This window comes from Vicugna pacos, chromosome 4, assembly GCF_048564905.1.
Source record: "Vicugna pacos chromosome 4, VicPac4, whole genome shotgun sequence".
Lineage (NCBI taxonomy): Eukaryota > Metazoa > Chordata > Mammalia > Artiodactyla > Camelidae > Vicugna > Vicugna pacos.
The window spans coordinates 32,297,079-32,324,798 of record NC_132990.1 but is presented as its reverse complement, the minus strand read 5'-3'; the positions used below and the strand labels follow the sequence as shown (position 1 = coordinate 32,324,798).

Here is a 27,720-nt window from a genome sequence, read left to right as displayed (position 1 = left end):
GTTCTGGTGAAAATAGGAGAAAGTACATTTCTCTTATGGCAGACAGTATCTTTCTGGGCTATGAATGCTTACAGACAACAACAAAAAATAATTCTTTTACATCTTTTGTATGTTTTTCTTTTCTTTAGTCTTTCTTTGAAGCAGCAAGCATGATGAGCCAGCTTTCTCACAAACATCTGGTTTTAAATTATGGAGTGTGTGTCTGTGGAGAGGAGAGTAAGTAAAACCACTGCCTTCCTTACGTTAATGTCATGCCTTTCTCAGAACATGTATTTTTGTTTGTATAGAAAATTCATTTTCAGGATCATAGTTAGATATCAATATAAACTATAAATTAACAGGAGTTAAATATAGTTGAAATAAAAAATATTCTAGAACTGTTCAGTTGTATTTTCATAAATAAGGAAACCAGTGAATGAAATTAAAATGCAATAAACCGTTTAATATGCCTTATGTTAAAATGCCAGAACAGTGGAGTATTCTAGTAAACAAATATAACCTTTTCTGTTAACCACAGCAATATAGATTATGGCTGGTTCAGCATAACATTGATATAACTGGCATTTCAATATAAATTTATTTGAAGTTATTAAGACAAAGCATATAAATGATATACTGAATTTTAATGGAACTGACAGAAATAACTGGATGTAGATATTAGATACATTCTATCACTAAATTTGACTATCATAAAAACTCCCAAAGTTTACATTTGGAAAATCACTTATGTAGTTACCTCTCCATTTTCCATTAGTAATGTGGATTAAATATGCATCCATAGTTACATAACATTTCTTCATATCTTTGAAAACTGATAATCTTTTGAAAGGCAGTGGTTTTCAAATCTGTTCATAGAGGTGTCTCAGTTATCTCATGGGGTTGATAAAGGGAGAGTAAATCTAAATGCAGAGTAGAGAGTTCTGCCCTTCACCCCCAACTAGGGTGGTTCTGTGTTTCTCTGATTGATGACATGTTATAGTTTGATTGGCAGGTTTTTTACTTTTATGACACATACAATAATGGGACATGTGACAGTGGTAGATATGAAATACAGTAGGTCTTATATGCTGCATAAAAAAGTTTTATTAAGCTCTTTTTCATTGTAGCTCCTAGATCTTTTTTCCTCTTTTTTTTTTCTTGGACACTTGCCCTGATGTAAATTTACCTGTAGTCAGTTCTTAATTATTGGCATGTGGATTGTTCTCCACATTAATTATGGGCCATAAAACCTTCATTGCATTTATTTCAGTTACCCAGCAAGGTCCAAAGGCAACTTTTGTTGCTAACAATTGTTATATACCATATGAAAACTAACCAATTTTAATACGAGATCAAGCAGAATCACAACTGGGGATTAGAGCTACATAATCAATTTGTTATTATCTAATTTACAATTATATGTAATATTGTGTGTATATATAATTGTTTAGACTTTTACCTCTTGGTGTTTTAAATAAACTAAAACCCAGATATACAATGGTGTGTAGCTGTTAAGCTTTCTTTAAATTAGTGAATTTTATGTAGTTTAATCTCTTTACCTATAATACATATAACTATAAATATACTTATAAAAGTTTAATAAATTATATACTTTTTATTGTATTGTACTTGAGCCTTATTATTATCATTATATTTTAACACAGATATTCTGGTTCAGGAGTTTGTAAAATTTGGATCACTAGATACATATCTGAAAAAGAATAAAAATTCTATAAATATATTATGGAAGCTTGAAGTGGCTAAACAGTTGGCATGGGCCATGCATTTTCTAGTAAGTAATTAGTATATTCTTTTATCAACTATTGTTTTAGCCTATGAAGCAATGTAGAAGGGATTTTGACCTGGGAGCAAGAAATCTGTAAATGAACGCTAAGTCATTTAAAATAATTTGTGTTAGTTGATGAAAGGGATTATTTTAGGTATATATTTATTTATGTAAAATCAAGTTTGAAAGAAATAGTTTTGGCATCCCACCAGTCTTTTTAGAACTGCTGTTGCTGATGGACAGTCTGTAGTTTGTGTCGCTTGGTTTTAGAGAATTAAAACAAAAACTTTGCAGAAACATGTTGTGCTAACTATGGGTAGCAGAAAAATCCCTACAGAAAATACCTTGTTATGGTGTTTGTGGGCAGTTGGACGTTATGTCCATGGAGAAAGCAATGTTGCTAGAGAAGCAGAATATCAGAGGGCCAGCCAGTGATCAGACCTTTCAGTGTGCACCTGTGTCCTGCTGTGAAGAGAAACAGAATTTCTTGCAGTTAGTTACCATCTAGGAATACATATTGTTAAAACCTCAGCTTAATAAAGTGAAGTGGCATTAGATGGTTTTTAAAAGTATTCATTTCATCATGGGTATAGAATTAAAATGTAAAACAGGAAGCACAGTGCTGGCATAACATTTTCTTTATTATCTCAAAGCATGCCTCCAAATTAATGTTTATTATTTTATACTGTCTTATTTATTTTTCTTTTTTTATATCCACTTCGGGGCCTTGAACATGTTAAGTGCTCAAATATTTGTTGATTAATGTTTGAATATATGTGCATTTTACTTTAATAGGAAGAAAAAACCCTTATTCATGGAAATGTGTGTGCCAAAAATATTCTTCTTATCAGAGAAGAAGACAGGAAGACAGGAAATCCTCCTTTCATCAAACTTAGTGATCCTGGCATTAGTATTACAGTTTTGCCAAAGGACAGTAAGTTCTACAGGGATTGAATTTAACTTTATTAAGCTTTACTTGGAAAGTGGCATAAAGCATGCATTACTTTTTCTCAAATTCTGTTTTATTGACATGTTCTTGGTTAATAGTAAAATTTAGCAACCATTTTTAGCAATCTAAATTAAGGTTTAGTTACATTCCTAGTCTGTTCTATTTCTCCTTTCTTATAAGCATGTTACTATGGACGTTAAGATGATTTTTTAAAACAGTTTTAATCCCTAATTATTTATGGAATGTCTGATTTTATCCAGCATTATGTAAAATTTTTTAATATCATTCTTTGAGTCACAAACTTTCTAAATTTTTCTCCCCTTTAGCCACTAAATAAAAATTTGAGAAGATATATTATCTAGCTTGAAATTTTATTTAGTTTAATTATTCAGCTAATTCTGACTTTTTAAGCCTTTTTAAAAAAAAACTTTTGATAACCTTCTACTTAACACAATTAAAATAAAAATTTCAGTTAAATAATTGAAAGGAGTTTTTTAGGTCTAAATAGTGTCATAATTCTATTCCATTACATTAGCTAATTTCTCTAATTGAATGTTTAAAATTTAGAATCCAAATTGATCAACTTTTGTACATTAATACCTGGTATCCTGTTTGAACCAATGGTACTGAAATTTGCTGCCTTTATATGACAGTGAAGACAGAGACTATAGGGCAGATAATGTTACAAGATCTTAGATCTGGCACTCAGGGAAATTCACCCTTTGGAATCGGAGGTGAAGAAATAGAATATATATATTCACATGGTGAGGAAGAAAGGACTCTGTACTCTTTAATCTCTTAATTATACAGCAAAAATATTCACATTGCTTTACCAAAATACACCAAGAGATACAACAGTTAATCCTTCACTCTTATTTATTTGTCTGTCTGTCTGTCTCTCTGTCTATCTGTCTATCTATGCCAGAATACTAGACGATAATGTTAAAGTGGTCCTCCTTTTTGAATACTATTTTTCTGATGGGATCAAAGACCACAAAAACTGGGAAATTCCATGATCCGAGCAGAGCCTACCTATACTAATTCCATATTCAGAACATCTTGGTATAATTTAGTCATACATCTTCCTGTTGGTCCTTAGTTTTTCATCTATAAGTTACAATACCCACTGCTATTCAGTCATTAGTACAGCTCAGAATGATGTTAACATTACCTTTACTGCTTACACATTGTAAAGAAATACAAAAAAAATCAAGAATACAAAAGAAATACAGAATTTGGGACAAATTTTATGGAAAAAAGTTTTTTTTGAATATACAATTATTAGTTAGGGGTAGAGAGAGTAGGGTATTAATTGAGACCCTATGGCTTAATGAAAACTTTAGTCAATCCAGGATTCATTGTACAGGGTTCTAATTCTGTCCATTGCTACTAACAAAGTATGTGAAATTGCTTAATCTTTATGGGTTTCAATATTGTCACTGTTAAAGCTGAGACATTACACGATCTCAAAGGTCCCTTCTGGCTCTTAAGCATGTGCACATGTGTGCACACGTACACAATCCTTTGGTTATTCAAATTAGTGTGAAAATTATTTATGTATGTAAGAGTTGTTTATTTGTGGGAACTATTTAACCATATTTTGTTCCTATCATTTAAAAGTTCTGCAGGAGAGAATACCATGGGTACCACCTGAATGCATCGAAAATCCTAAAAATCTAAACTTAGCAACAGACAAATGGAGTTTTGGTACCACTTTGTGGGAAATCTGCAGTGGAGGAGATAAGCCTCTGAGTGCTTTGGATTCTCAAAGAGTAAGTTTATATCAGTGGTGAAGTTGGAATTACTCTGTGATCCTTGATAGTTCTTTTGCATGATTTGATATTCTTTAGCCCGTCTTATGTTAAAAAGAAGATTGATGTGACGTTTATAATTTATTCTCAATGTGTGGTTCTTTAATTATAGAAGCTACAATTTTATGAAGATAGGCACCAACTTCCTGCACCAAAGTGGACAGAATTAGCAAATCTTATTAATAATTGTATGGATTATGAACCAGATTTTAGACCTTCTTTCAGAGCCATCATTCGAGATCTTAACAGTTTGTTTACTCCAGGTATGTGTTGATGGAGCAATCCTAATGATTCTCCAGCTTTCTAACTTGGTTGTACTTAATAAATCTTTACTAATTTTGTAATCCCTTCTGGAAAGTTCCCTGATATCTTTTAGACTTTAATTTCTTACATTCATATGACTTTTCTTATTTTATATGTATTCTGATCTCCCTGATTGAGCAGTCTCGCCATTTTTAAAATTTTTTCCTTCTAATAACTTCATGTTGGTTTGCCACTTAGTATGTAATATACTATAGAAGTTTATTTGGCTTATTTGACTTTTTAAAAACAATTCTGTTTTTTTAACTAGTTCTCTATAATTTATAACTGATTGATTTTCTAACATGACATAGATTTGTTTTTGTTTGTCCTCCTCACCTTTAAAATATGTAGCTAAATATACATTTGCCTGACTCATACGTATTTTCTGTTCCAATATTACTTGCCATTCTCATCATAAAAATCAGAATATAATCTTACTTTATAAATATTAAATCTGTCTATTTTGGAAAGTAATCATTTATCCTTTGCAAAAAATCTTTATTGAAAACCTGTCAGATTGTGGGTTATAATTAAAAGCTTTCATTAACATAATCTAAACTATTGGCGTTGCCATGTATCAGTTTGTATTTAATATTGCTAACTCATTCTGATTATTTTGGTCAGCTTGCATGCATATCATTTTAACCCAGAGAATGTGTTTGCCAGGTTATGGTAGTATTATTCTTTATTTCTACAGATTATGAACTATTAACAGAAAATGACATGTTACCAAATATGAGGATAGGTGCCCTAGGGTTTTCTGGTGCTTTTGAAGACCGAGACCCTACACAGTTTGAAGAGAGACACTTGAAATTTCTACAGCAACTTGGCAAGGTAGGATGTCAGAAGATTTTTAAATAGTTAATCATAAAACATTTTATTTAGGGGAGAAAAAGGGCTTTTGAAATTATCTAAAATTCACTTTCCACAAAATTTTGAGGAGTGTTTGTAGAAAAAAGGTTTAATTGTCAGGTGTTGGAGAAATGCTGTGTTAAGTAAACTACTGTCTTTGCTGAAGAACTTCTCAGACCCTTTAGCATGTAATATACATTGAACATTTTCAAGAGGAAGATAATTTAGGCAGTATTTTTCCCAAATAATTTGACCAAGGGACTCTTTTTTGGTAGAGTGCGTTGTAGTCATGAGTTAGAGAAAGGAACAATTAAGCCTTTTCTCTCACCTCCATTTTTAGTTGTCTCAGGGAGAAATAATCTGATTGTTCAGAGTCCAGATATTAACTGGACCATGTTTACTAGCAGACAGAGTCTCTCTCTGCTGAAAGGTCACACAGTCATGCATAGCCTATATATTTTAAGTAAGACCAGAAAAGGATTAGTTCTTGGCATGTCCAATCATAGTGGTAAGCTTGCTTTCTTTCTCTAAGCATGCTAGCACTGGGTTCTGTACCATGTGGCCTTCTGAATTGGATTTTGGCATGGGTACATTATGGAGGCCTCACTTAGGTCTTGAATCTGAGCTCAGTGTTCTGATTCAGCTTTACCAGAGCTAAACATTAGTTATATTATGTATTAGCTTAGTTATATTCATATTTTGCTGTTTTTCCTTGTTTGTAAAACATTCTCAGAAATGTTTCAAAGAGTGTAGCAATGGCAAAAAAAAAAAAAAACTAGTCCAGGTATTTAGGTGTATCTGTTGCTGTACAACAATTTACCCTAAAATTAACAGCTGAAAACAACAAACATTTGTTAATCACCTAAGGCTAGGCGAGTCCGGAATCTGGGAACAACTTAACTGAGTGGTTCTAGATCACAGGCTCCCACAAGATTGCAGTCAAGGTGTCAGCCAGGTCTTGCAGTCTCATCTGAAGCCTTGACTAGGGGTAGATTTACTTCCAAGCTTACATGGCTATTGAGAGGCCTCAGAATATCTCCTTCCAAGCTCACTTTCGTGGGCTTCTCCATAGGCCACCTCACAATATGGGAGCTAAGAGCAAACATTCAAGATCGAAGTGATGGTCTTTTTTGTATCCTAATCTCAGGAGTGGCATCTTATCACTCCTGCCATATTCTATTCATTATAAATGAATGAATCCAGCCTACACTCAAGGGGAGGGGGTTATAAAAGAGCTTGAATGTCAGAGTGTAGAGAACATTGGGAAATAATCATAGAAGACGTCAACCACACTGGGTGACCTTGGCCATAATTCTATGTTGATAGCATCAATTTCTTGGTAGTATGCAATTGTCCAAAATTTATTAGTCCTTTTGTCCCTTCCTTGCTAAATTCTCTGCTGACATCTCATAGAAAGTATTCTCTAGAACAGTTTGAGAAGTGATAGTTCACACTTAAAGAGTAACCTGTTCATTTCACAGTGAGAAAAATTAAAGTCCAGAGAAGTTAAGTAGGTTGCCTGTGAGCAAACAGCTAGTATTAGCAGGTATGAGACGAGAGCCTTTCCCTATTCCTATTTCCATGCTTTTTCTATTCACATATGTACTTGATTTTGTTTGTGTGAGTATGCTTCAGTTGCATGATCATTTTCTATTATCTTTTTGGGGCAAATCATATGATGTTAAGACAAAGAAAATAATTTTTTAATTCCCACTCAGGGCTCAAATTGCAAACAATAAATTGTTTACAAAAAAGGAAGGAATTAGTATAATATGATTTATTCATGGGGTTGAATACATTGAATACATCTTGATTCATGTTAGTTGTATGCAGATATTTTCATGACCAAAACCACTAGTATTAAAGTAGTAACATAGTCACTAGTCACAAAATCATGAAAACCTTAAGCTGTTTTCTCTGTGATTCTGAATAAGCCATTTAATTTCTCTAGCCCTTAGATTTGACCTTCAATGAGTTTCATTATATCTTCCAGAAAATTTTTTGGTTGACTGTAGAGAAAGTTTCAGAAAATAAAATCCAACTTATTTGAAGTAAATGGCAACAATCTGGATAATCTTCATTATCTTCAATTGATATGGCTATTTTAAATACACATTTTAATTTTCTTCTTGTACTTTTATCTTTTCTCAGTTTTTAATATGATGTGAATATATGAACATTTATATGATTAAGGCTGTTTTCTAGGAAAAAAGTATTTCAAATTCCAAAATCCAAAGTGAAAAACCATCGTTCACTTTTAGAGTTAGAAATTTTTAAATCAGTAGATGAAAATCCAGTGGGCAGTTTAGGAACCAGGAGTCTTTGGGAGGGTCTGAATTACGTTCAGATTTTAAGTTTTTTTTCCCCCAAATAATGTGATTTTAATATACAAATATCTGAGTCTCACACTAAGTACCAGGTGCTTCACTGGTCACTGGATGTGGGGCATAGTAATTGCCTCTGTAAAGTTTGCAACTTAATTGGAGGAGGTGAATAGCAAACTAACAATTATTAGAACTGTGTGATGAAGTAAACCCAATTATCTTCCCCCTCAAAAAAAAAGCAGTATGATAAATATATGCTCTATTTAAATTTCACACTGATTATAGTTTCTAAGATTTTCTTATGATTGAATTGGTACAAATGTCAGCATTATGATTATTCATGTACAAGCATACCTTAGAGAGATTGCGAGTTTAGTCCCAGACTACCAAAAAAAAGCAAATACCACAAAAAATAAGTCACACAAAATTTTTGGTTTCCAAGTGCATGTAACAGTTATGTTTACATTATACTGTGGTCTCTTAAGTGTACAAATAGTGTTATGTTTAAAAAATGTACTTAGCTTTATGAAAAATACTTTCTTGCTAAAAAATGCTACCCATCTTCTAGCCTTCAGCGAGTTGTAATCTTTTTGCTGGTGGAAGGTCTTGCGTCGACATTAATGGCTGTTGACTGATCAGGGTGATGGTTGCTAAAAGTTAGGGTGGTTGTGGCAATTTCTTAAAAGAAGACAGCAATGAAGTTTGCTGTATGGATTGATCTTTTATATAAGAATGTTATAAAATTATTTTTAGGAATGTTATCTGGCATTATTAGAGTATGTTTCTATTTTGAGAGAATTTCTTATTCTTTATATCACCCTAAAGACTCATTAATTTGGACTTAACTAATTCAGTATTTGTAGTTATTCACACTCAGCTAGATTTAAGTATGTATGTAAATCACATTCTTAAAATATGTTTTATAAAAGAATTAATACCTAGGCATATTAGTCTACCTATATTCACAAATGGTAGTTACTTAGAAAAATTAACTTTAAGTTTATAAAACTACCCTTTGGTAGTTAACACCCTGATTTACTGTTCACTTATTCAGACTACTGTTTTATTTAGTTTAAATTTCTGATTTTTTCCATTATTTTCTAAAAATATGTAATGGATATTTGAAGTTCCTTAAATTAAACATACTTATAGTTTTGTCCTCATGTACATTATTAGATAGTTAATCAAAATGGTGTATGTCTTTGTTACTCAAGTATTTCTTTATTAAATGTACTCTTTCATAGTACTTGCATATGGCCACCTTCTCACTGTGTCCTCACATGGTAGAGAGTGCTGGTATCTCTTCCTCTTATGTCAGTTCTTTTGTTTTGGGTTTTTTTTTGGGGTGGGGGTAATTAGGTTGGTTTATCTATTTGTTTATTTGGTTAGTTAGTTACTTATTTAATGGAGGTACTGGGGATTGAACCCAGGACCTCGTGCATGCTAGGCATGCACTCTGCCACTGAGTTATACCCTTCACCCTCTTCCTCTTTAGAGGCACCAGCCCTACTGGATTATAAACTCTTACCCTTATGACCTCATTTAACCTTTATGACCTCTTCACAGGTTCTGTCTCCAAATAGGCTCATGTTGGGGGTTAGAGCTTTATCATATGAATTGAGGGAGGGGGCATGGACATTCAGTCTATAAAGGACCCTTATTCCGTACAGCTCACTGCAGTGGTATCAAAGGGTATATTGTGAAGCAGCACAGTTCTTCCTGGAAGTTAGAAATAGAAATTTAGAAATCCCCTGGTATGTCCCTTGCCTTATCTTAAAAGTTAATGTTTATGATTTGTTTAAATGCTTTTTTGAAGTTGTTTGTATTTCAGCCTGTAATTCCTTTTGAAGAAATTAAATATATAGGTTTACTACTCACCTATTGCAATATTATTTCCTTTTCTAGTTCTGAAAGTTGTCTAATGTGAGTTTAGAAATACATCTACTAATTCTAGCTACTGAAAATTGCCTGTGTAATTAGAATTTATTAATAATTTATCTACAAAACTTGAGATTTCTGTCTTAATGTGATGTGTTGTTTAGGGTAATTTTGGGAGTGTGGAGATGTGCCGGTATGACCCTCTACAAGACAATACTGGGGAGGTGGTAGCTGTTAAAAAGCTCCAGCACAGTACTGAAGAGCACCTGAGAGACTTTGAAAGGGAAATTGAAATCCTTAAATCCTTGCAGCATGACAACATTGTAAAGTACAAGGGAGTGTGCTACAGTGCTGGTAGGTTGCCCTTTGAAACCTATTTTGAAATCACAGTATGTCTTTGGCATCCTGAGTAATAGAAACAAACATATGATGCCTTAAGATCTAGACTTAGAATATTCCAGTGCCCAGAGAAAGAAGCATTCTGTATGATTGGAGATTTTACTTTATGGTAGTAAGGTATAACTACAGGAAGTCCTTGGCTACTTGGTTAATTATTCTCTTCACTGAGGATGGTGGTTACTTTCCTTGCTTAAGCTTACCCAAGGGAATATCATTTCTAAAGAAACAAATTGTCTTTGCTCATATTTTCTATGCGAATATTATTTTTAAATTAGATGCTTTTTCAGTATAGATGAGGAAAAAGGAAGTCTTCTCATTAGCTTATTCTGGTTTGCTTAAGGATTAGATAAGACTAAAACGTAACTATTTTTGAAGATTCTTTTAGAACTTACTGCTTGAAAGAGTCTGCTCTTAACTACTACATCACCTTTATAATCAGGTTTTGTCATTTTAGACTCAGATTTTGTATATCTTTAAGACATTTCTCTATGGTTGTTTTCTAATATTTAATCAACAAAATATGGCAAAGTGAAACATTATATTCTCATTTGTTTGCTTAATAGGCCGGCGTAATCTAAGATTAATTATGGAATATTTACCATATGGAAGTTTACGAGACTATCTCCAAAAACATAAAGAACGGATAGATCATAAAAAACTTCTGCAGTACACATCTCAGATATGCAAGGTACCTAATATCCTGGTTATTTGTTGTAGATGAAGAGAGCATGTTGAAATAATTGTTAAGAAATCCTTTAGAGTTCTTTTTAGATAATGAAGGGAGTGGATAGACATAAGACCACTTGAATTATTTATGTTCATAAAGCTAGCTGAAAGAAAAATATTATTTTTATCCATAGGGCATGGAGTATCTTGGTACAAAAAGGTATATCCACAGGGATCTGGCAACAAGGAATATATTGGTGGAGAATGAAAACAGAGTTAAAATAGGAGATTTTGGTTTAACCAAAGTCTTGCCACAAGACAAAGAATACTACAAGGTGAAAGAACCTGGTGAAAGTCCTATATTCTGGTGAGTATATTTTAGTACAATAAAATGAAGTTTTAGAGCACAAACTTCAAACTTTATTTTTATGACTTTTTTATTTTTTATTTTTACTACTTATTACTACTAGATTGTCATTTATATATTTATAATAACAGTAATCATTGAAGTTACTTTGTGTGATTTCCTCTAGGAACTTTTATGGCTTTAGATCATACATTCAAGTGGTTAATCTATTTTGAGTTAATTTTTGTATATGGTGTAAGATAGTGGTCTAATTTCATTCTTGCATGTGTCTGTCCAGTTTTCCCAATACCATTTATTGAAGAGACTTCCTTTCTCCTTTGTAGGTTCTTTGTTCCATTGTTGTTAGTTAATTGTCTATATATGGGTGGATTTATTTCTGGGCTCTCAGTTCTGTTCCAGTGATCTGAGTATCTATTTTTGTGCCAGTACTAACCTGTTCTGATTATTATAGCTCTGCAGTATAGCTTAAAATCAGGGAGCATGATACCTCGAGGTTTGTTGTTTTTTCTCAAGGTTGTTCTCTTTCTCAAAGTATTTCTTGTAGTTTAGTACAGATTTTAGAATTTGTTCTAGTTCTGTGTAAAATGCCATTGGAATTTTGGTAAGAATTACATTAAATCTGTAGATTGCTTTGAGTAGTATGGACATTTTAACAATATTAATCCTTTCAATCCATGAGCATAGAATACCTTCTTATTTAATTGTGCCTTCTTCAATTTATTTTATCAGTGACAGAAAAGGGAAAGAGCATTCCATGAGGAGGATGACAAGAACAAGAGATCAGAGGGGTTATGAGTGAATGGTAATACCACAGAACAAACAAGGAGTAACTGGGGCTACAAAGTCCTGTGTGCCATGTTAATGAGTTTAGATTTTATTAATTAGACAGTGTGTAGGTGGAAAATTGGAGGCTTTATCCAGGAGAATAACATGGTGAGATTCATGTTTTAGGAAAATAGCTTTACTTGTGGTGGAGAATAGCAGTTTTCAAAGTGTGGGGGGCTCTGATACCTTCTTTTAGGGAGTGTGAGGTCAGAAGTATTTTCATAACAATTCTAAGATGTCATTTGCCTTTTTCACTCATTTTTCATGAGCAAAGAGTGGAATTTTCCATAGGCTCTAAAATTTGTCTTCTACAACCTGTGTCCGTCAACAGATGAATGGATAAAGGAGATGTGGTGTGTATATATACATATACATTCATATAAATACATATACATACACAATGGAATACTACTCAGCTATTAAAAAAGAATGAAATTTTGCCATTTGCAGCAACGTGGATGGACTTGGAGGGCTTTATGGTAAATGAATTAAGTCAGACAGAGAAAGACAAATACTGTATGATATCACTTATATGTGGAATCTAATAAAATACAATAAACTAGTGAATATAACAAAAAAGAAGCAGACTCACAGATACAGAGAACAAACCAGTGGTTGCCAGTGGGGTGGGAGGGGCACAATAGGGGTGGGAGAGTGGGACGTACAAACTATTGGGTATAAGATAGGCTGCAAGGATGTATTGTACTACATGGGGAATAGAGCCAATATTTTGTAATAACTGTAAATGGAGTGTAACCTTCAAAAAACATAGAAAAATAATTTTTAAAAACAAAAAGTTATGTCTTTTATTAAACTATCATTAAAGAAACTTGCAAAAATGTAAAATACAATGGTCTTCTCAAAATTTTTTGTTTTGGAAAATAGTTATTTTTTATAAAAATGTTATTTATGTTAACATTACTGGGTTTGTTATTTTTAGTGAAATAATGCTTTTACATTTCTTGAGTTTTTATTATCTAATATGTTAAATATTGGTACATATAACCAACATAAACAAAAGCTTTGGGGGCATTTCAGTCATTTGTAAGAGTGTGTAGGAGCCTCAGACCAAAAGTTTTGAGAACTAGATGTATAGAGGGACATTGTATTCAGGAGAGGCTAACAAGCAGAGAGGAAACTAGTTAGGCAAATTTTGCAGGAATCTAGGTCATTGCTTTTGAAACCCTTTGTTCATATATGTGCATTAAAATATTTCAATACAATATTTTAAGATAACATCTCTTCATGTTTTAAATGCATGATTTAAATATGGCAAACCTTTGCGCTGCCTCAAAGATTGAGTCACATAATGAGGAATGTCCTTTATACAGCTTGTTTGGCAGTGCCAGTCCTCATAAACACATTACGCTTAATTTCCAGCAGAAAAAGTCTTACTTCATTTTGCAATTCAAGTAAGTATATCATGAAATATTATTTAAAAATATATATACATTGTAAAACACATGTGCTGATGCATATTTATAATGGAGCTAACAGAGCACATTCACCAGAGTGCCTTCCTTCCAAGATTTCTTCTTTTTACATTTTAAATATCACTTTCATATTCCTAATTTTATATTCTTTGTCATAAAGAAATCCCCCAAATTATATAAGGTTTGGACCGTATATTTCTCCCTGCATATCTGGTAAGTTTAATCACAGGGGCAGTCAGGATAAGCTTAAGATGATAAATATCTAGTATAATTTTTATAATTAAGTTATAAAAATAAGATAAATCCCTTCTCATTACTTAATTTCCAATAAATAATACAGAATAAAGTATAGCTAAGATTATAATTTATGAAGTAAGGCATATGGTAAATGGCCTGGTATTCCTTCAGTAAATGTTTTAGGGGAGAAGTACGTATTGAACTCTGATGCTTGACTTTGGGGAATCACTAATAAGAAGCGTGCATAAAAATCAGAAATAACATCATTTTCATCATGAACAGAATTTTCTTATGTATTTAAGGAAAAAGAAAGCTATATGCTGCTAACAACCATCAGATGGAGAGTTGGCATATAGTTTTATTTTTATATTAGCAAGTAATATTAAATGTTTTATATAATGAAATGAGGTTAATTTTTGTATATATATTTCAGAATATGAGTTGATAAAATAGATTTTTAGCTAACTTATTGAATAATGTACATTAAATCTAAAGTCTGAAAAAGTCACATGTAATTTTTATCCATAGGATTTAGCCATCGTGTCTTTTAAAAAATAGTTTCATTTAAAAGAATCTTTGTCACCTGTATTTGTTGTTCAAATGTGGTCTTTGTTTTAGTTAATAGCATGTTCTAGGGGTTGTTATTAAGAACTAAGGGAAAATGCTTCTGCTAATGTATTTTTTTTAATTGTTGAAGCAAGGTTTTGGACTCATGGAGTATCTTTATACTGTTCTTGCTGTAGAGCCCCTTAGAAAATCTTTGTATATCCCCTGGCTACTTTTCACCTGGTTTGAAGACATCTGTGTATTAGTCATGAGATAAGGATCTGACCTAAGACTGTAACAGTGGTATTGGGTTAGGAGGTTGATTTGAGACATTTCTAATACATACTTTAAAGGGACATAGTGGCTCATTAGATATTGGAGAGTGAAAGATGAGTCAGAAGTAATTCTTATGATTTCCAGTTTGGGGAGTTAGACTGTTAGGCCATTCATTGCATAGAGAAAGTAAAATAATCAGCAAGTGTTGGCGAGGTAGGTGTGGAGTTTTTCTTTTTGCCTATGGGACTTTAATACGGAAATGTTCAGTAGGTCTGAGATAGAAAAGAAAGGCCAAAGATAGGATTATAAATTTCGGGGACTTTATCATATAAGTGAATGATACTACCTAAGGGAAAGTTTTTGACAAGAGAGGAAGAGATCTGATGATGGAACCTTTGGGGAAACACAAATTTAGAAGATGGAGAATAATAATAATAAGCGTTAATCCAGAAAATAATGTGCATCACAAGCACTCTGCTAAGAGATTGCAAAAACTGAAATAAATCTCACCCTTTTATATGGCCAAGCAGATTCAACCCATTACATACATGTTCTCAAGATAAACTAACTAATTCTCAAGTAGGAGAACTTGACAGCATCATCTGTCACAAATATTTCAACCTAAATTCACTTAGTAATTTGAGTGACCATCTGTGTTAGTTAATTGGCTTTATCCAAAGGGGGAAAAAAAAAAGCTTCTCATATCGTTAGATAGTTTAGCAACTTGAAGGAAGCACCTGCAAGTTAGGCTCCTGCCCTCCCATCAAAACTGAGCAGTAGGGGCACAGTCTTCCTTGATGATTACATTCCAAAGAGGTGGTCCCCAGGTTCTTGAGAAAGATATTCTCGTGGTAAATCTGGCAAGAGGCTTTTAATAAACAAACTTTTAGGAAGATTTACATACATTTCAAAGAGACAGAGAATTTACAATTGTTAAGTTTTCTAAAGTAAATGCTCTAAGAAGAGAGTCTTTTCCCCCATTCTCAACACTGAGAAATTTCTTCTTTTTTTCTTTCTATTTATTCTTCTATAAGTGATGGGAAAGAGAAAAATAGACTTGGAGATGAAGGGGGAAATTACCAAAGAGTGCTTTTGTGAAAGCCAAAGCAAGAAGATTGGTTAATTGTGTGGTATAGACTATATAAATACTTGGGAAATTCAGTAGCATGAGATCATTAAGACTTTAAGTAGTCAGAGAAAGATTTTTGTAAGTGAGGAACGTTAAATTGGATTTTGAAGGAGAGATTAAATTTATGTAATTCATATTTTAAATCTCAGTCTAAAACAGATCTTTTTCACCATCCTCTATAACAAGGATGAATTTAGCAATGTAATCATGTTATTCATAATCCATTGGCCAAAGTTCTCCCTTGGTTAATGTTGATAGCTTCAGTAGATGATGACATCATTTTCCCATGACTTTCTATTTTCTGTGCTCCCTCTTATAATCACCTCCTTTCAGATTAACAGGTTATTTCTTTTATATGTTAATAGTTTCAAGTCTTACTTCCAGTTTAAAAGCCACTTTTTCCTCTAGGATACTTATTTGGATTCATTTTAAGCTTAACTTGGAAAGAGCAGGTTATTTTTCAGTTCTTAGAAGATACTTTGCATTTAACTCTGGTGTTACCCTGCTATTACTGAGACAAAAATTAAATTTTTTGAATTTTAGTTATCTTTGTATGTTGGAGGTTCCCAAGACCACCCTCAGGTTTGCTGATTCACTAGGAGGACTCTTAGGAATCAGCATACCATTGTATTTGTGGCTGTGACTCATGACAGGGAAAGGATACAAAGCAAAATCAGCAAAGGGAAAAGGCATCTGGGGCAAAGCGTGGAGGAAACCAAACACAAGCTTCCAAGTGTCCTCTCCCAGTAAAGTTGTATGGGACACACTTAATTCCCCCAGAAGTAAATTGTGACTGTATGTGTGAAATGTCACCTACTAAGGAAGCTTGTTAGAGACTCGGTGCTAACGGTTTTTATTGAGACTGGTCACACGGGTGTCCTCTGCCTGGCACTTACCCAAATTCCAGACTCTCAGAAGGAAAGCAGGTGTTCAGCATAAACCATATTTTTTGCAGAAGCAGTGTAGGTACAGTGAGCCACTTTCATCATTTAGGGAATTGTAGAAACCCGACTGAAATCTTGAGTTCCCAGGTACCAGTCAAGTGTCAGCATGGCAAACAGACCTTTTTGAGGATAGCAGCCTCAGGCCTATTATGTTAAATCTTTTCTCTACACCTTGGTTTTTTTTAATCCAGTGATTTGCAGGTAAAATCAAGAATTTGCACATCAAGTAACTGTCTTTTAAATATATTACAGGTATGCACCAGAATCACTGACAGAGAGCAAGTTTTCTGTGGCTTCAGATGTTTGGAGCTTTGGAGTGGTTCTGTATGAACTTTTCACATATATTGAGAAAAGTAAAAGCCCACCAGCGGTCAGTTTGTTTTTTACTTACTTTCATTTTTTTTTTTTAACACGAGAAGAGCTTTTTCCAAAGAATAATAGTAAGCTTAGGGTTATTTTAGGGCCTCCTATTGCTTATTTGTCAGACAGCATCCAACAAATTAACCCTAAATTTATTAATTAAATTACCTTGAATTTTTTAAAAAGTGGGCATTTGAGTACTATTTAATATATTCTCTTAATACTATTTTTATTAAGTCCAATAAACTCATCCATTCTAGGAATTATTGCAAAAGTTAAACCTTTTAAAGTAATATTTTTTTCTGCTTGTAGTTTTGTTTTTTTTTTAACATGGGAAAGCATGAGAAAGAAAATAAAAATAATCTCTAATTCAGCTACCACTTTACATTGTGGTATGTTTTCTTCCAGGCTTCATTTAATTTTATATGTAAAAGTGAAATTTTATTAAAAAGATTTCTTTTATAAAATAAAAGGTCATACTGTACAGTTTGCTATCCTGCTTTTTCACTATTATAGCATGATATTTTCCTATATTGGTAAATACTGCAAATATGACTTGTTAATTCTTGGTAGCTTTCTTTATCATAAGGATATAATTGCTGGACAATCATTTTTCAGTCTCTTAAGTAACACTTCATTGAACATAGTAGACATCCTTATACATATTTATCTCTTGTTATGACCTTAGAGTAAAAGTATAATTATAGGTGAAAGGTTATGAATGCTTTTTAACATCCTTTAAGGATTTTGATTATTTCAAAATGTTTTCCAGGAAAGCTGTACTAGATTACACTCTCAGTGGCCGTGCATAGGGCTTTATATTTTATCATTTGCAGTTTTGCCAAGTTGACAGGAGAGAAATTACATCTATTTGATTTTAATTTGCATTTCTGCTATCAGTATCATTTATATATTTATTGGGTATTTAGGGTGAGTATGTGTGTGGGCATTGTTTCCTTTGCTCATTTTTATATTTTCTTACCATATATAAGAGCTCTCTATATTTAAATAAATGATGTGTTCATTGCAAATATTTCTCTAGCTCATGGTTCAGACTTTAGTTTTATGGATATTAAACATATGTATGTTTTCTCTCCATTGCATTTATGCTTAAGTATTCATTCTGCAGTTTCTTTTTATTATGTCTTCTTTTACATTCAACTTTTTATTTCAGCTGAGATGTAATATGATGTGTTAAGACAAAGTAAATATATTTTTTAGTTCACTTGTTTTGAGCCCTTCTCAGGGAATTTGTGTTGAGTGTATTACAGTTATGGAAATTGTGTTATAGAGGTTCCACATTTAATATTCTTCTGAAATATGACTGAAAAGGAAGTTTTTAAAGTTAAAAGTCTGTTTTTAAAAAGTTTCAAACATATAAGGAAACATACATATACAGAATTTTTCCCATTTACTGGAAGAAGTTGAGAAAGAATTCTTCAAATTAAAGGTCCCAAAAATGTGTCATTGAAAAGTGGGTTTGTGTTTCAGGAATTTATGCGTATGATTGGCAATGACAAACAAGGACAGATGATTGTGTTTCATTTGATAGAACTTCTGAAGAATAATGGAAGATTACCAAGACCAGATGGATGCCCAGACGAGGTAACAAAATTTTTTTATCCACAGGAATCATGTATTTTCTTTCTCTTTTTATCCAAGGATTTCAGGTCAGTTTATGCGATTTAATTTGCTGAGCTTTTATTAGATAAAGAGCATAATCATGACTGTGGATCTAGACATAGCCATGGCACATGCCTACATAGGAAAATTTAGTGGGAGTTAGTTCCAAATTCATGTATTCACCAATAAAAAGATGGCACTTCGTGTTCATCGTAATTTTGGTTTATTTTCTCTTTTACAGATTTACGTAATCATGACAGAATGCTGGAACAATAATGTAAATCAGCGCCCCTCTTTCAGAGATCTAGCTTTTCGAGTTGATCAAATAAGGGACAACATGGCTGGATGAAAGAAATGAACTTCACTCTGAGACCAAAATAGACTTACAAAGTTTCGTATTTCACACTGCTGTGGTCTATTATTACATATATCATTATTATATATATCATAATGCCAGCCAGCAAAGGTATGGAAACATCTGCTCAAAACTTTCAAAGTTGAGTGAGTTTTTCTTCATGAGAATACCAGCCAAAGACATTGATGAGAAGTTGTTAGCAAAGAATTTTGTAAAAAAAAAAAAAAACAAGAAGTTTTGTGAATGTAATCAGTTAACATCACCTTTCTTTGGCAAAGGACAAATAGACTATTTTCAACTCAGAATGATGAGAGATGGAAAAATTGTAATGTAAATATTTCAGATGCACAGAGTATGTATGTACAGTTTTTACCACAGTGAATGTGTAACATCTTGGCATCTTGTGTCATGTTTTACACAAGGGCTGGTGTTCATAGTAATGTTTTCTAATTTTTCCATAGTCGATCTATAATAACTTCCCTATATACAAATTTAAGATGCTCAGATAATTAAGCACCTTTGTGTCCTTGTTCATCTGTATCACAGGCCAGCAATATAAGCAGGTATATACTTCTAGCATGTTGTTTTATGTACTGTAAATATTTTTCAAAGCAAAGGGAACAAATGTTTAATTTTATTTCTATAGATTATTTCCCTGACCCTAAAGAATACATTTTGAAATGGAACAAGTTTACAAAGATATAACCCAATCTATTTTCTTATTTGTCTCCCTTGTAGCTGTTTGTGATGAGTATGTTTTTTAAATAGAACTATATCCAAATTTTTCTAAGACTACAGTGCATAGTTTTCTTTAAAACTTTTGAGATTATGAATGCCAGGAATATTGTCATCCCTTGAGCTGATGGCTGCCAGTAAGATTCTTCAATCCCTGGGATCTGTGGGCATGCATTCAATGTAAGCATAAATTAGATCATTTTTCAAATGTATACACTAAGGTGCATAGTGGGTTAGGAATTTTTTGTCAAAAGAATGTGTATTTTAGGGATTTCAGAGAACTACTGCAGTCATGGCAGAGATTATTTTTTGTTAGATTCTTATATACAAGAGAGAGATGAGAGTAAATTGGTTTAAAAATAAGTATGTGTGTTAATTTTATTCAAGAATGCCAGTAGAAAATTCATAATGTATGTATTGAAGAAAAATGAGTATTTTTCAATTAAGTACAAAGGTTTGTTGTCGTCGTTTTAGTGCTACTCCATTTTAGACACCACACTTCAAATATGGCGGGGGGTTTTTTTGTGTGTGTTATTTATACAAAGTTCAGAATTCCTGGTATTTTGGTTAAAAAGAAAATAGTTTCTTACTTTATCTTCAGCGCCATATGCTATTTTTTTAACCTTAAGACTTTTGATTATCTAGTTTTTTGGAGCTGGTTTTAACATATTATGTAAGAAAAAAAATGCCTCACACATAAAGTTTGAAATTTTTTGGTTGGAAGGAAGGAAAGGAGAGAAATGCTTTTTATATTATCTTTAAAGCATTTTAGTAGTTACCAAATGCACAAATCATCTAAAATGATAATATATTTTTAAAGATTTCTAGTAAATATTTTGATGAAAGTTGATTATAATTTTTCTAACCTATAAAGACCCCTCAAGGATCTGTACCTGTGATGCATTTTTAGAGATCTGATATTCTGTTACTTTTCAAGTCAAAAGTAGCATATCATATACTATTCTTGAGTTCAGATTTTTGTACTAAAACTTAAAACTAGATTCTTAAAAGTCAATAACATTTTATTTGTTTATAAAAACAAAGATGTTAACTGGGTTTCTTTTTATAAAGCTTTAATGTTACACTTTTTAGTTTTAGGAGAAAAGTCCCGCATAAACATCTTAAGTTTTTAGAACAGGATGACTTTATTGTAAAATTCTAAGTTTCCAAGAGAACTGTTATTCGTTGAAGATTTGTGATGCTTTAAATTTTGATTCTGACCATACCTAAAAGAAAATTAACCCTGCAGCTGTTTAGTTGATTCTGCACAAAACACAGGTAAGTAATTCTTGTACCAGTTAATGCCAAAATGTTTCTTCCAATTAATATTCAGAAATGAGGGTGAAGATTTTCTTAGAGTTCTGTTATTCTGTAAATATTTCAGTGTATTAAGTTATACAATCTTTATATAAACAATTCCCTATATCCATGGTTACCTGCTTTAGGAAACAGTCTTTTTTCATATTATTTATATATATGCTGCCAGTAGCACTATAATTTGCTGTGGAAGACTGCTTTCTTACAACCCAAGATTTTTGACTTAAAGTCAAGTGAAATTTTTATCACAACTATAACTTCCGATATTTAAATTTTATTTAAACAGTTTATTATGGAGTAGACATTAGAAACTACCTATAGTTCTATATCTGGGAGCCATTCTCCAAGGGGATGGCATGATGTGGTCAGACTGAAACTGTATTATTTTCTTCACTGTGCCTTTAGCATGTTCCCACAAAATTGAAATACTGATGTAATAAATACTCAGAAGTTACTTTCTTTTGTACTGTCACCTAACCAAGGAACTGAGGTTAACACACTGGTTTGGGGATATGCAGAAAAAGACTTTTATGAAGTAAACTTACCTTTCAGTTTTAAAGAAATGCTTCCTAAGATTGCTGTCAACTGCTGTGTGCTCTTAATGAACACTGCTGTATCCACCCTAGGTCTGGTAGTTAAATTATTTCTAATGAAAGTTTTTAATTTTCCAGTACAACTTGCTGATTATCCTTGATCTGCTATATTAGAATAAATAATAACAGTAAGTATAAGTCAATAGGATTATCCAAACAAAAGACTAGGTTATATGAGATAATCTTCATTTTATTTAAGAAAAAAAATCCCAGTATGAATATCAGAAAATACTTGATGTTGACTCCCAGATCTGTGTTGGTTGTACTTAATTTCAGCATAACTAGCTGCTAAGTGTTTTATGATGCTGACAGTAACATTAGAGACATTTCAGAATGACAGTGAGAGAAGAGAATTTTAACACTTCCACATTAATCAAATTCACATAGTATACATACTATATAGCCTTTAACTTTTCACATGAATCTCATTCTTAGTGAAATGCACATTATACACCTAAATACCAAAATATTTTATAAATTACCAGTTTTGTTATACTTCATTACAACATATTCTTTAGGTTAAGAAATTAATTTCTATTGTGCTTATGGCATTGCTGAGTTAGTGCAGGCTGTAAACATTGTTCTTTTTCAGTTTTACAGATCTATAAGGAAAGCCTCTATCTCCAACTGAAACACTAATCATAGTTAATGTGTTTTTAAAAGTTGTTAATGATCATTTTCCATTATAAGGCTTTTCCTTGCATAGATACTCTGTTGATTGTGTCATGTGATGCACAAAAGTTTTTAATTTTGATATATTCCAAGTATCTATTTTTACTTTTGGTGTCATATCCAAAAAAATCATTGCCAAATCCAGTGTCATGAAGCTTTTTCCCAACGTTTCCTTCTAAATGTTTTATAGTTTTAACATTTTGGTCTTTGATGTATTTTTTAGTTAATTTTTCTGAATAGTTTTAGGGTAAGGACCCATTTTTTTAACATGTAAATATTTAGTTCTCCAGGTACTATTTGTTGAAAGAGTGTCCCTTTCCCATTTAATGATCTTGGGGCACCTTTTGTTGAAAATCATTTGGCTGTAAACATTAGTTTATTTCTGAGCTCTCTATTTTATGCCATTAGTCTGTTTGTCTTTATGCCAGTACCACACCATTTTGATTACTATAGCTTGTGTAGTAAGTTTGAAATCAGGAAGTGTGAGACCTCCAACTTTGTTCTTTTTAAATATTGTTTCGGCTATTTGGTGTCTCTTGAAATTCCATATGAGTTTTAGGGTAGGTTTTACTGTTTCTGCAAAAAAAAAATCATTGGGATTTTGATAGGGTTGTAAATATGTAGACTACTTTGGGTAGGGGTACTATTCTCTTATGTGGATCATCTCATTTTATCCATACAACTCTATGAAGTAGATACTATTATTTTTCTCATTTTAAGTATGTAGACATTGAAGTTTAGCAAGATACAATAAATTTCCAAGTCCCACATTTAGAAAGAAGAGATGCTGAAATTTTGAATTTAGGCAGTCTGACTCCAATGCCAGAGTTCATAACCACTTCACTATGCTGCCTTTTGGCAGCACACATATAAAGCAGCAATAAACTATGTAAGTTTTTTCAGTGATCTGTGGTTATGTTTCCCAGGTGGCAAGATAACAAAATAATTTCAGTTCCCAGTGAAAATTATTTGAATATATTTTTAGTTGGACTACCACATTCCTGTCCTCCAAACAAAAGAATTTAAGTACACAACAATTTGATAAAATGTAGAAAAGTAAGTCTTTGTAGAAGGTACAATGTAAGGGATGATACTGCCTTTTGCTAGATGATGAGAGAAAATTGAAAGTAAATGAACTTTAAGGAAAAAAAGCTTGGACTGGATCTTATTTTCCAGAGTCACCATAATATTTGCTACATGAAAGGGGATTACTGGAGTGGGAGAAGAGGATCAGAGATTTAGATGAAACCATTCATTGTATAGCTGAGGAAGTTAAGTCCAAAGACCACCTGAATTTGCCCAAGGCAAGAGCAAAATCAGGCTACAACCCAGGTGTTTTGACTCTGATTGATGGTCTTTATATTACAACATGCTAAATTACCTTATTTTTAAAGAAATGAGCTTAGGTTGTACAAACAAACCATAAATTTTATTTATATAATCTTCTAACAAGTCATTTTTGAGGGCCTGCAGTGAACGAGGCACTATGTTAAACACTGTTGGTGAACAAAGATGTTCAGATGTATCCTCAAGGGGTTTTTAGTTGAGAAGGGACTAAGATACATCTTTAGAAAGCATTACAAAGACAACTTGAGAATATTCTAGGCAAAAAACAGAACATTTAAATAGCACATCTCTAAAAGGAAGTTACTTCTGATAAATTTAAAGTATAGAAAATTAAGTGGCAAGTAAAACTAAAGCAGATCAATTATGCACATAACATAGTAAATAGATATTTAATATATTTGAATCAAATCAGTAACCTGGAGAATGTTAACCCAGAACCAAGGTTGCAAAACTATTTCGTATGATGGTGAATGATACAGAGAATTATACCAAGTAAAGCCATATGTAAGAACAACTGTTCACAGCTATCAGTTCAGAACTTTCAGGCAGAACTCACCACATTTTATCCACAAAACAGCCTCCCTTCCTAATATACTTAGTCATAATAAGGACATCACAATTCTCTTAAGTCATCAGAACTCAGGACCCAAGTAAAACCTTTTATTCTTATTTTTCTCTTCTGCACTCTTCCACTCTTCCTTCTTAGTGTCTCCTGCATCAGTTTCTTCTGGACTCCTTTATAATTTCATGTCTTGAGTATTGTTATTTTAATAACCTAATTGGTCTTCCTTCCTTCTCTCATTAGTCCTGCACATTACTGTCAGGTCATTCTTCCCAAAGCACAGTTTTAACCATGTCACTTTCTGCTCAGATTTCCACTTCTCCTCACTTCCTACAGGATAAAGTCCAACACCCAATACTCCCACCAGAGGCAGGCAAATTTTAATACCAAAACGAAGGGAGCCTGGGCCAGGGCTGCCTTATTGGTTCTTTTTTTAAGACACCATCCTTTGACTACCTTTTCCACTTGTCTTCTGGTATTAATTTCAAACTCCTTTCACTAGCGTCTTTTCATTATAATCATAACTGTTATGTAAACATTTAAAATTATTGAGAAAATAACACTTTTCAGGAGAATTATGCTCAGGACAGATAACTCCCTCTGCTCCCCACTAAACTAAGCTTCTGTCATCACAAGACCTCCAGAACATGTCCCAAACTGCCTAACCTACATTTATCTCCCACGACTCCTCAATAATTTTCCAATCCTATCAAACTGGTTTCTTCACCATTCATTCTCTGAAAGTATGTTGTAGCTTGGACTAGAGAGGTGGGGACAGAAATGGAAAGAAATAGAAAAGTATGCTACTGATGGGTTGGATGGGAAGAGTGAGAGAAGAACAAAGCAGCTAGGTGGATGGAGGAATACAGACAAAATTCCATTTTGTATATGTTAAATTCGAGATGCCTACCAGATATCCAAGTAGAGATGTCACATAGGTAGTCATTTAAAATAATGGATATGGTAAAGGTAACTTAAGGATGTGTCGTTAGATAAAGGAAGCAAGTATAGGACCAGGACCTCAGACAATCTAACATGCAGAGGTTAGATTGAGGGTGAAGTCTCAGCAAGGAAAGGCAAAGAATAGTCCAATGAAGTAAGGAAAAAAGGAGTGGAGTTTCATAAAAGCAAGAGAAAAACATTTCAAGTAAGGGAATGGTCAGCTGGGTTGAATGTTATTTACTGAAGGACCAAGTAATTGGAGTGCCTTGAACTGACCATTACAATTGGTTATAGTGAACTGATGGGTAAGTTCAGTATAGCTGGAGGACAGCTTCCAAACTGGAATGGTTATGAAGTTGGTAAGGAAGTAGAGACAGTAAATACAAGCTACTGTTTTCAGAGTATTTGTCATGAAGAGGAGCAGGGAAATAAGTGATAGGTTAATGTGGGTGTGAAGGGAGGACCTTTGGTTTTTAGTTGAGAGATATTACATGAAGTTTATATGCTGGTGGGGTGGGCTACAGAGAAAAAGAGAAACTGATGATATTGGGGAGAGAATTATAAGAGGAGGAAAATTTTTAATGGGATCCAGAACACAAGACAAAAATGAGTCTAACAGATGAGGAACACTTCCACATTTATAAGTAGAGGAAAAATGGTAAAATGGGGTACAGGAAAGTTGTAGATTAGGCAGTGGACACAGGAGAGCATTTTCTCACTGAAGTTTGAAGTGAAATTATCAGCTGAGACTGGTAATTTATTGGTACTCTCATGTCTGGCTTGGTTACTATTTTTCCTTACAAATGAAAGTGAGACTCTGCTTTTGACTATGATGGAATAACCTGGACCAGATTTCCCCCTCTCCTATAAACTAGAGTTAGACAAACCATGAAACACCTAAATTCAGACACTCAATAGGCAAGACAGATCCCTAAGAGAAGGGAAACAAATGAGGTGAGCCTTATGATAGTTCCAACAATAGAAGCTATGTAAACTGAAGCACAAAGAGAAAAAAAAAAGTAAAATAGAAAACAGAGCCTCGCTGACCTGTGGTATACTGTCAGGCAATATAACATCTGTGTATTGGAGTCCCAGAATAAAAGAATTTTAAAATTATTCAAAAAATGATTGAAATTTTTCTAAATTCCAAACAATAAGCCCATAAATTGAAGATCATGAACCCTAAGCAGAATGAACACAATAAAGCCACACCAAGGCACAATATAAACTGTTAACTTAGACTTATGTAGAATATCCTCCAAAAGAAAGACTTTTTCAGAAAATCAAAAGCTGAGAGAATTCATCATTTGCTTACTACAAAAAAAGGAAGTTCTTTAGACAAAATTATACCACATGTTAACTTGATTCTGTAATAAAACAATAAAGAGTACCAGATGGTGAACATGAGGGAAAATAGGTTTATTTTTGATTTCTTTAAAAGATAATTGGGATGGGCATGGCCATCCACCCCCTCCTCCTGGTGCTGCTCCCCTACTTCATCCCACTTCTCCCCCACCTCAGTGGCCATGGCCATTCTTGGCATCCCCTATGAGTGATAGCATCTCATCACGGCAGACCACAGAGATAGTGAACTTCAGGACTATCACAAAAAAGGGTACTGGAGCATAAGAAAATTAATAGCTGTTTTAAACAATTAAGGGAATAATTAAAAGAACTTACCAATCAGTATTAAAAATCTGAAAATGACCTGAAGTCCCTACAATCACCAAAATCTGGAATGATTGTGGATAAAGTACTTAAAGGAATTAACTGAAGAAAAATTCATTGTTAAAGCTACAAATGGATCAAGATACTTTTTCAAGCTGACAGTAACAACCCACAATGTAAACTGAAGCCAGGAACAGGAGCTGCTTTGGATATGATTACAGTGACATTTGCCAAGATCCACTATTTTACAGCACGTTTCATAAGGACACAGGTAATACTTCTTTTTCTTAGGTTGGGGTATATCAGAACAGATCATCAAATTAAGAGAGGTAATAGAACTACCTTTTACAAATGTAGAATTATCCCAGTGTAGGGGTAATATATCTAACAGGCTCTTTGTTGTATGAACCACCAGGTATAGGAAAAACAGTAATAGCAAGAGCTGTTGTTAGCCAGCTGCACCTCAATTTCATAAATGTTGTATCTAGCTCTACTGTAGACAAGTACATTGGTGAAAGTACTCATTTAGTCAGAGAAATGTTTATGCACGAGATCATCAGCCATGAATCATTTTTACAAATAAATAGATGCCACTGATGAATATTGGTTTTCTGAAAGTACTTCAGGTGATAGGTATAGAGGACTTCAGTGGAGTTAATAAAATAGAAATATATATATATTTATAAGCAAAATTAGATACGCTGAAAATCCATGGAGGTACCATTACCAAGCATGATGAAATTAGAAGCAATCATGAAGCTTTCAGAGGGGTTTAATGGAGTAGACCTGAGAAATGTTTTCACTGAAGCAGATATATTTACAGTTCATGCTGATCATGAGTT

The 27,720-nt window shown here is 33.1% G+C and overlaps 1 protein-coding gene and 1 pseudogene across 5 annotated transcripts in view; both read left to right on the top strand.

Moving 5' to 3' along the window:
• Window positions 1-19,090, top strand: part of JAK2 (Janus kinase 2) — a 166,831-nt gene extending 147,741 nt beyond the window's left edge. For all 5 annotated transcript variants that reach the window (XM_072959482.1, XM_006208142.4, XM_072959483.1 and 2 more), the window contains 12 exons: window positions 129-216; window positions 1,644-1,771; window positions 2,561-2,699; window positions 4,335-4,486; window positions 4,638-4,788; window positions 5,526-5,662; window positions 10,047-10,236; window positions 10,845-10,969; window positions 11,142-11,314; window positions 16,957-17,074; window positions 18,556-18,669; window positions 18,929-19,090. In XM_072959482.1, the coding sequence (XP_072815583.1) occupies window positions 129-216; window positions 1,644-1,771; window positions 2,561-2,699; window positions 4,335-4,486; window positions 4,638-4,788; window positions 5,526-5,662; window positions 10,047-10,236; window positions 10,845-10,969; window positions 11,142-11,314; window positions 16,957-17,074; window positions 18,556-18,669; window positions 18,929-19,036 (1,623 nt within the window). In that variant the 3' untranslated portion in view covers window positions 19,037-19,090. The remainder of the gene's footprint in view (window positions 1-128; window positions 217-1,643; window positions 1,772-2,560; window positions 2,700-4,334; window positions 4,487-4,637; window positions 4,789-5,525; window positions 5,663-10,046; window positions 10,237-10,844; window positions 10,970-11,141; window positions 11,315-16,956; window positions 17,075-18,555; window positions 18,670-18,928) is intronic.
• A 7,646-nt stretch (window positions 19,091-26,736) lies between these two features.
• LOC140695843 (26S proteasome regulatory subunit 10B pseudogene) lies at window positions 26,737-27,489 on the top strand (annotated as a pseudogene).
• The last annotated feature ends 231 nt before the right edge of the window (window positions 27,490-27,720 follow it).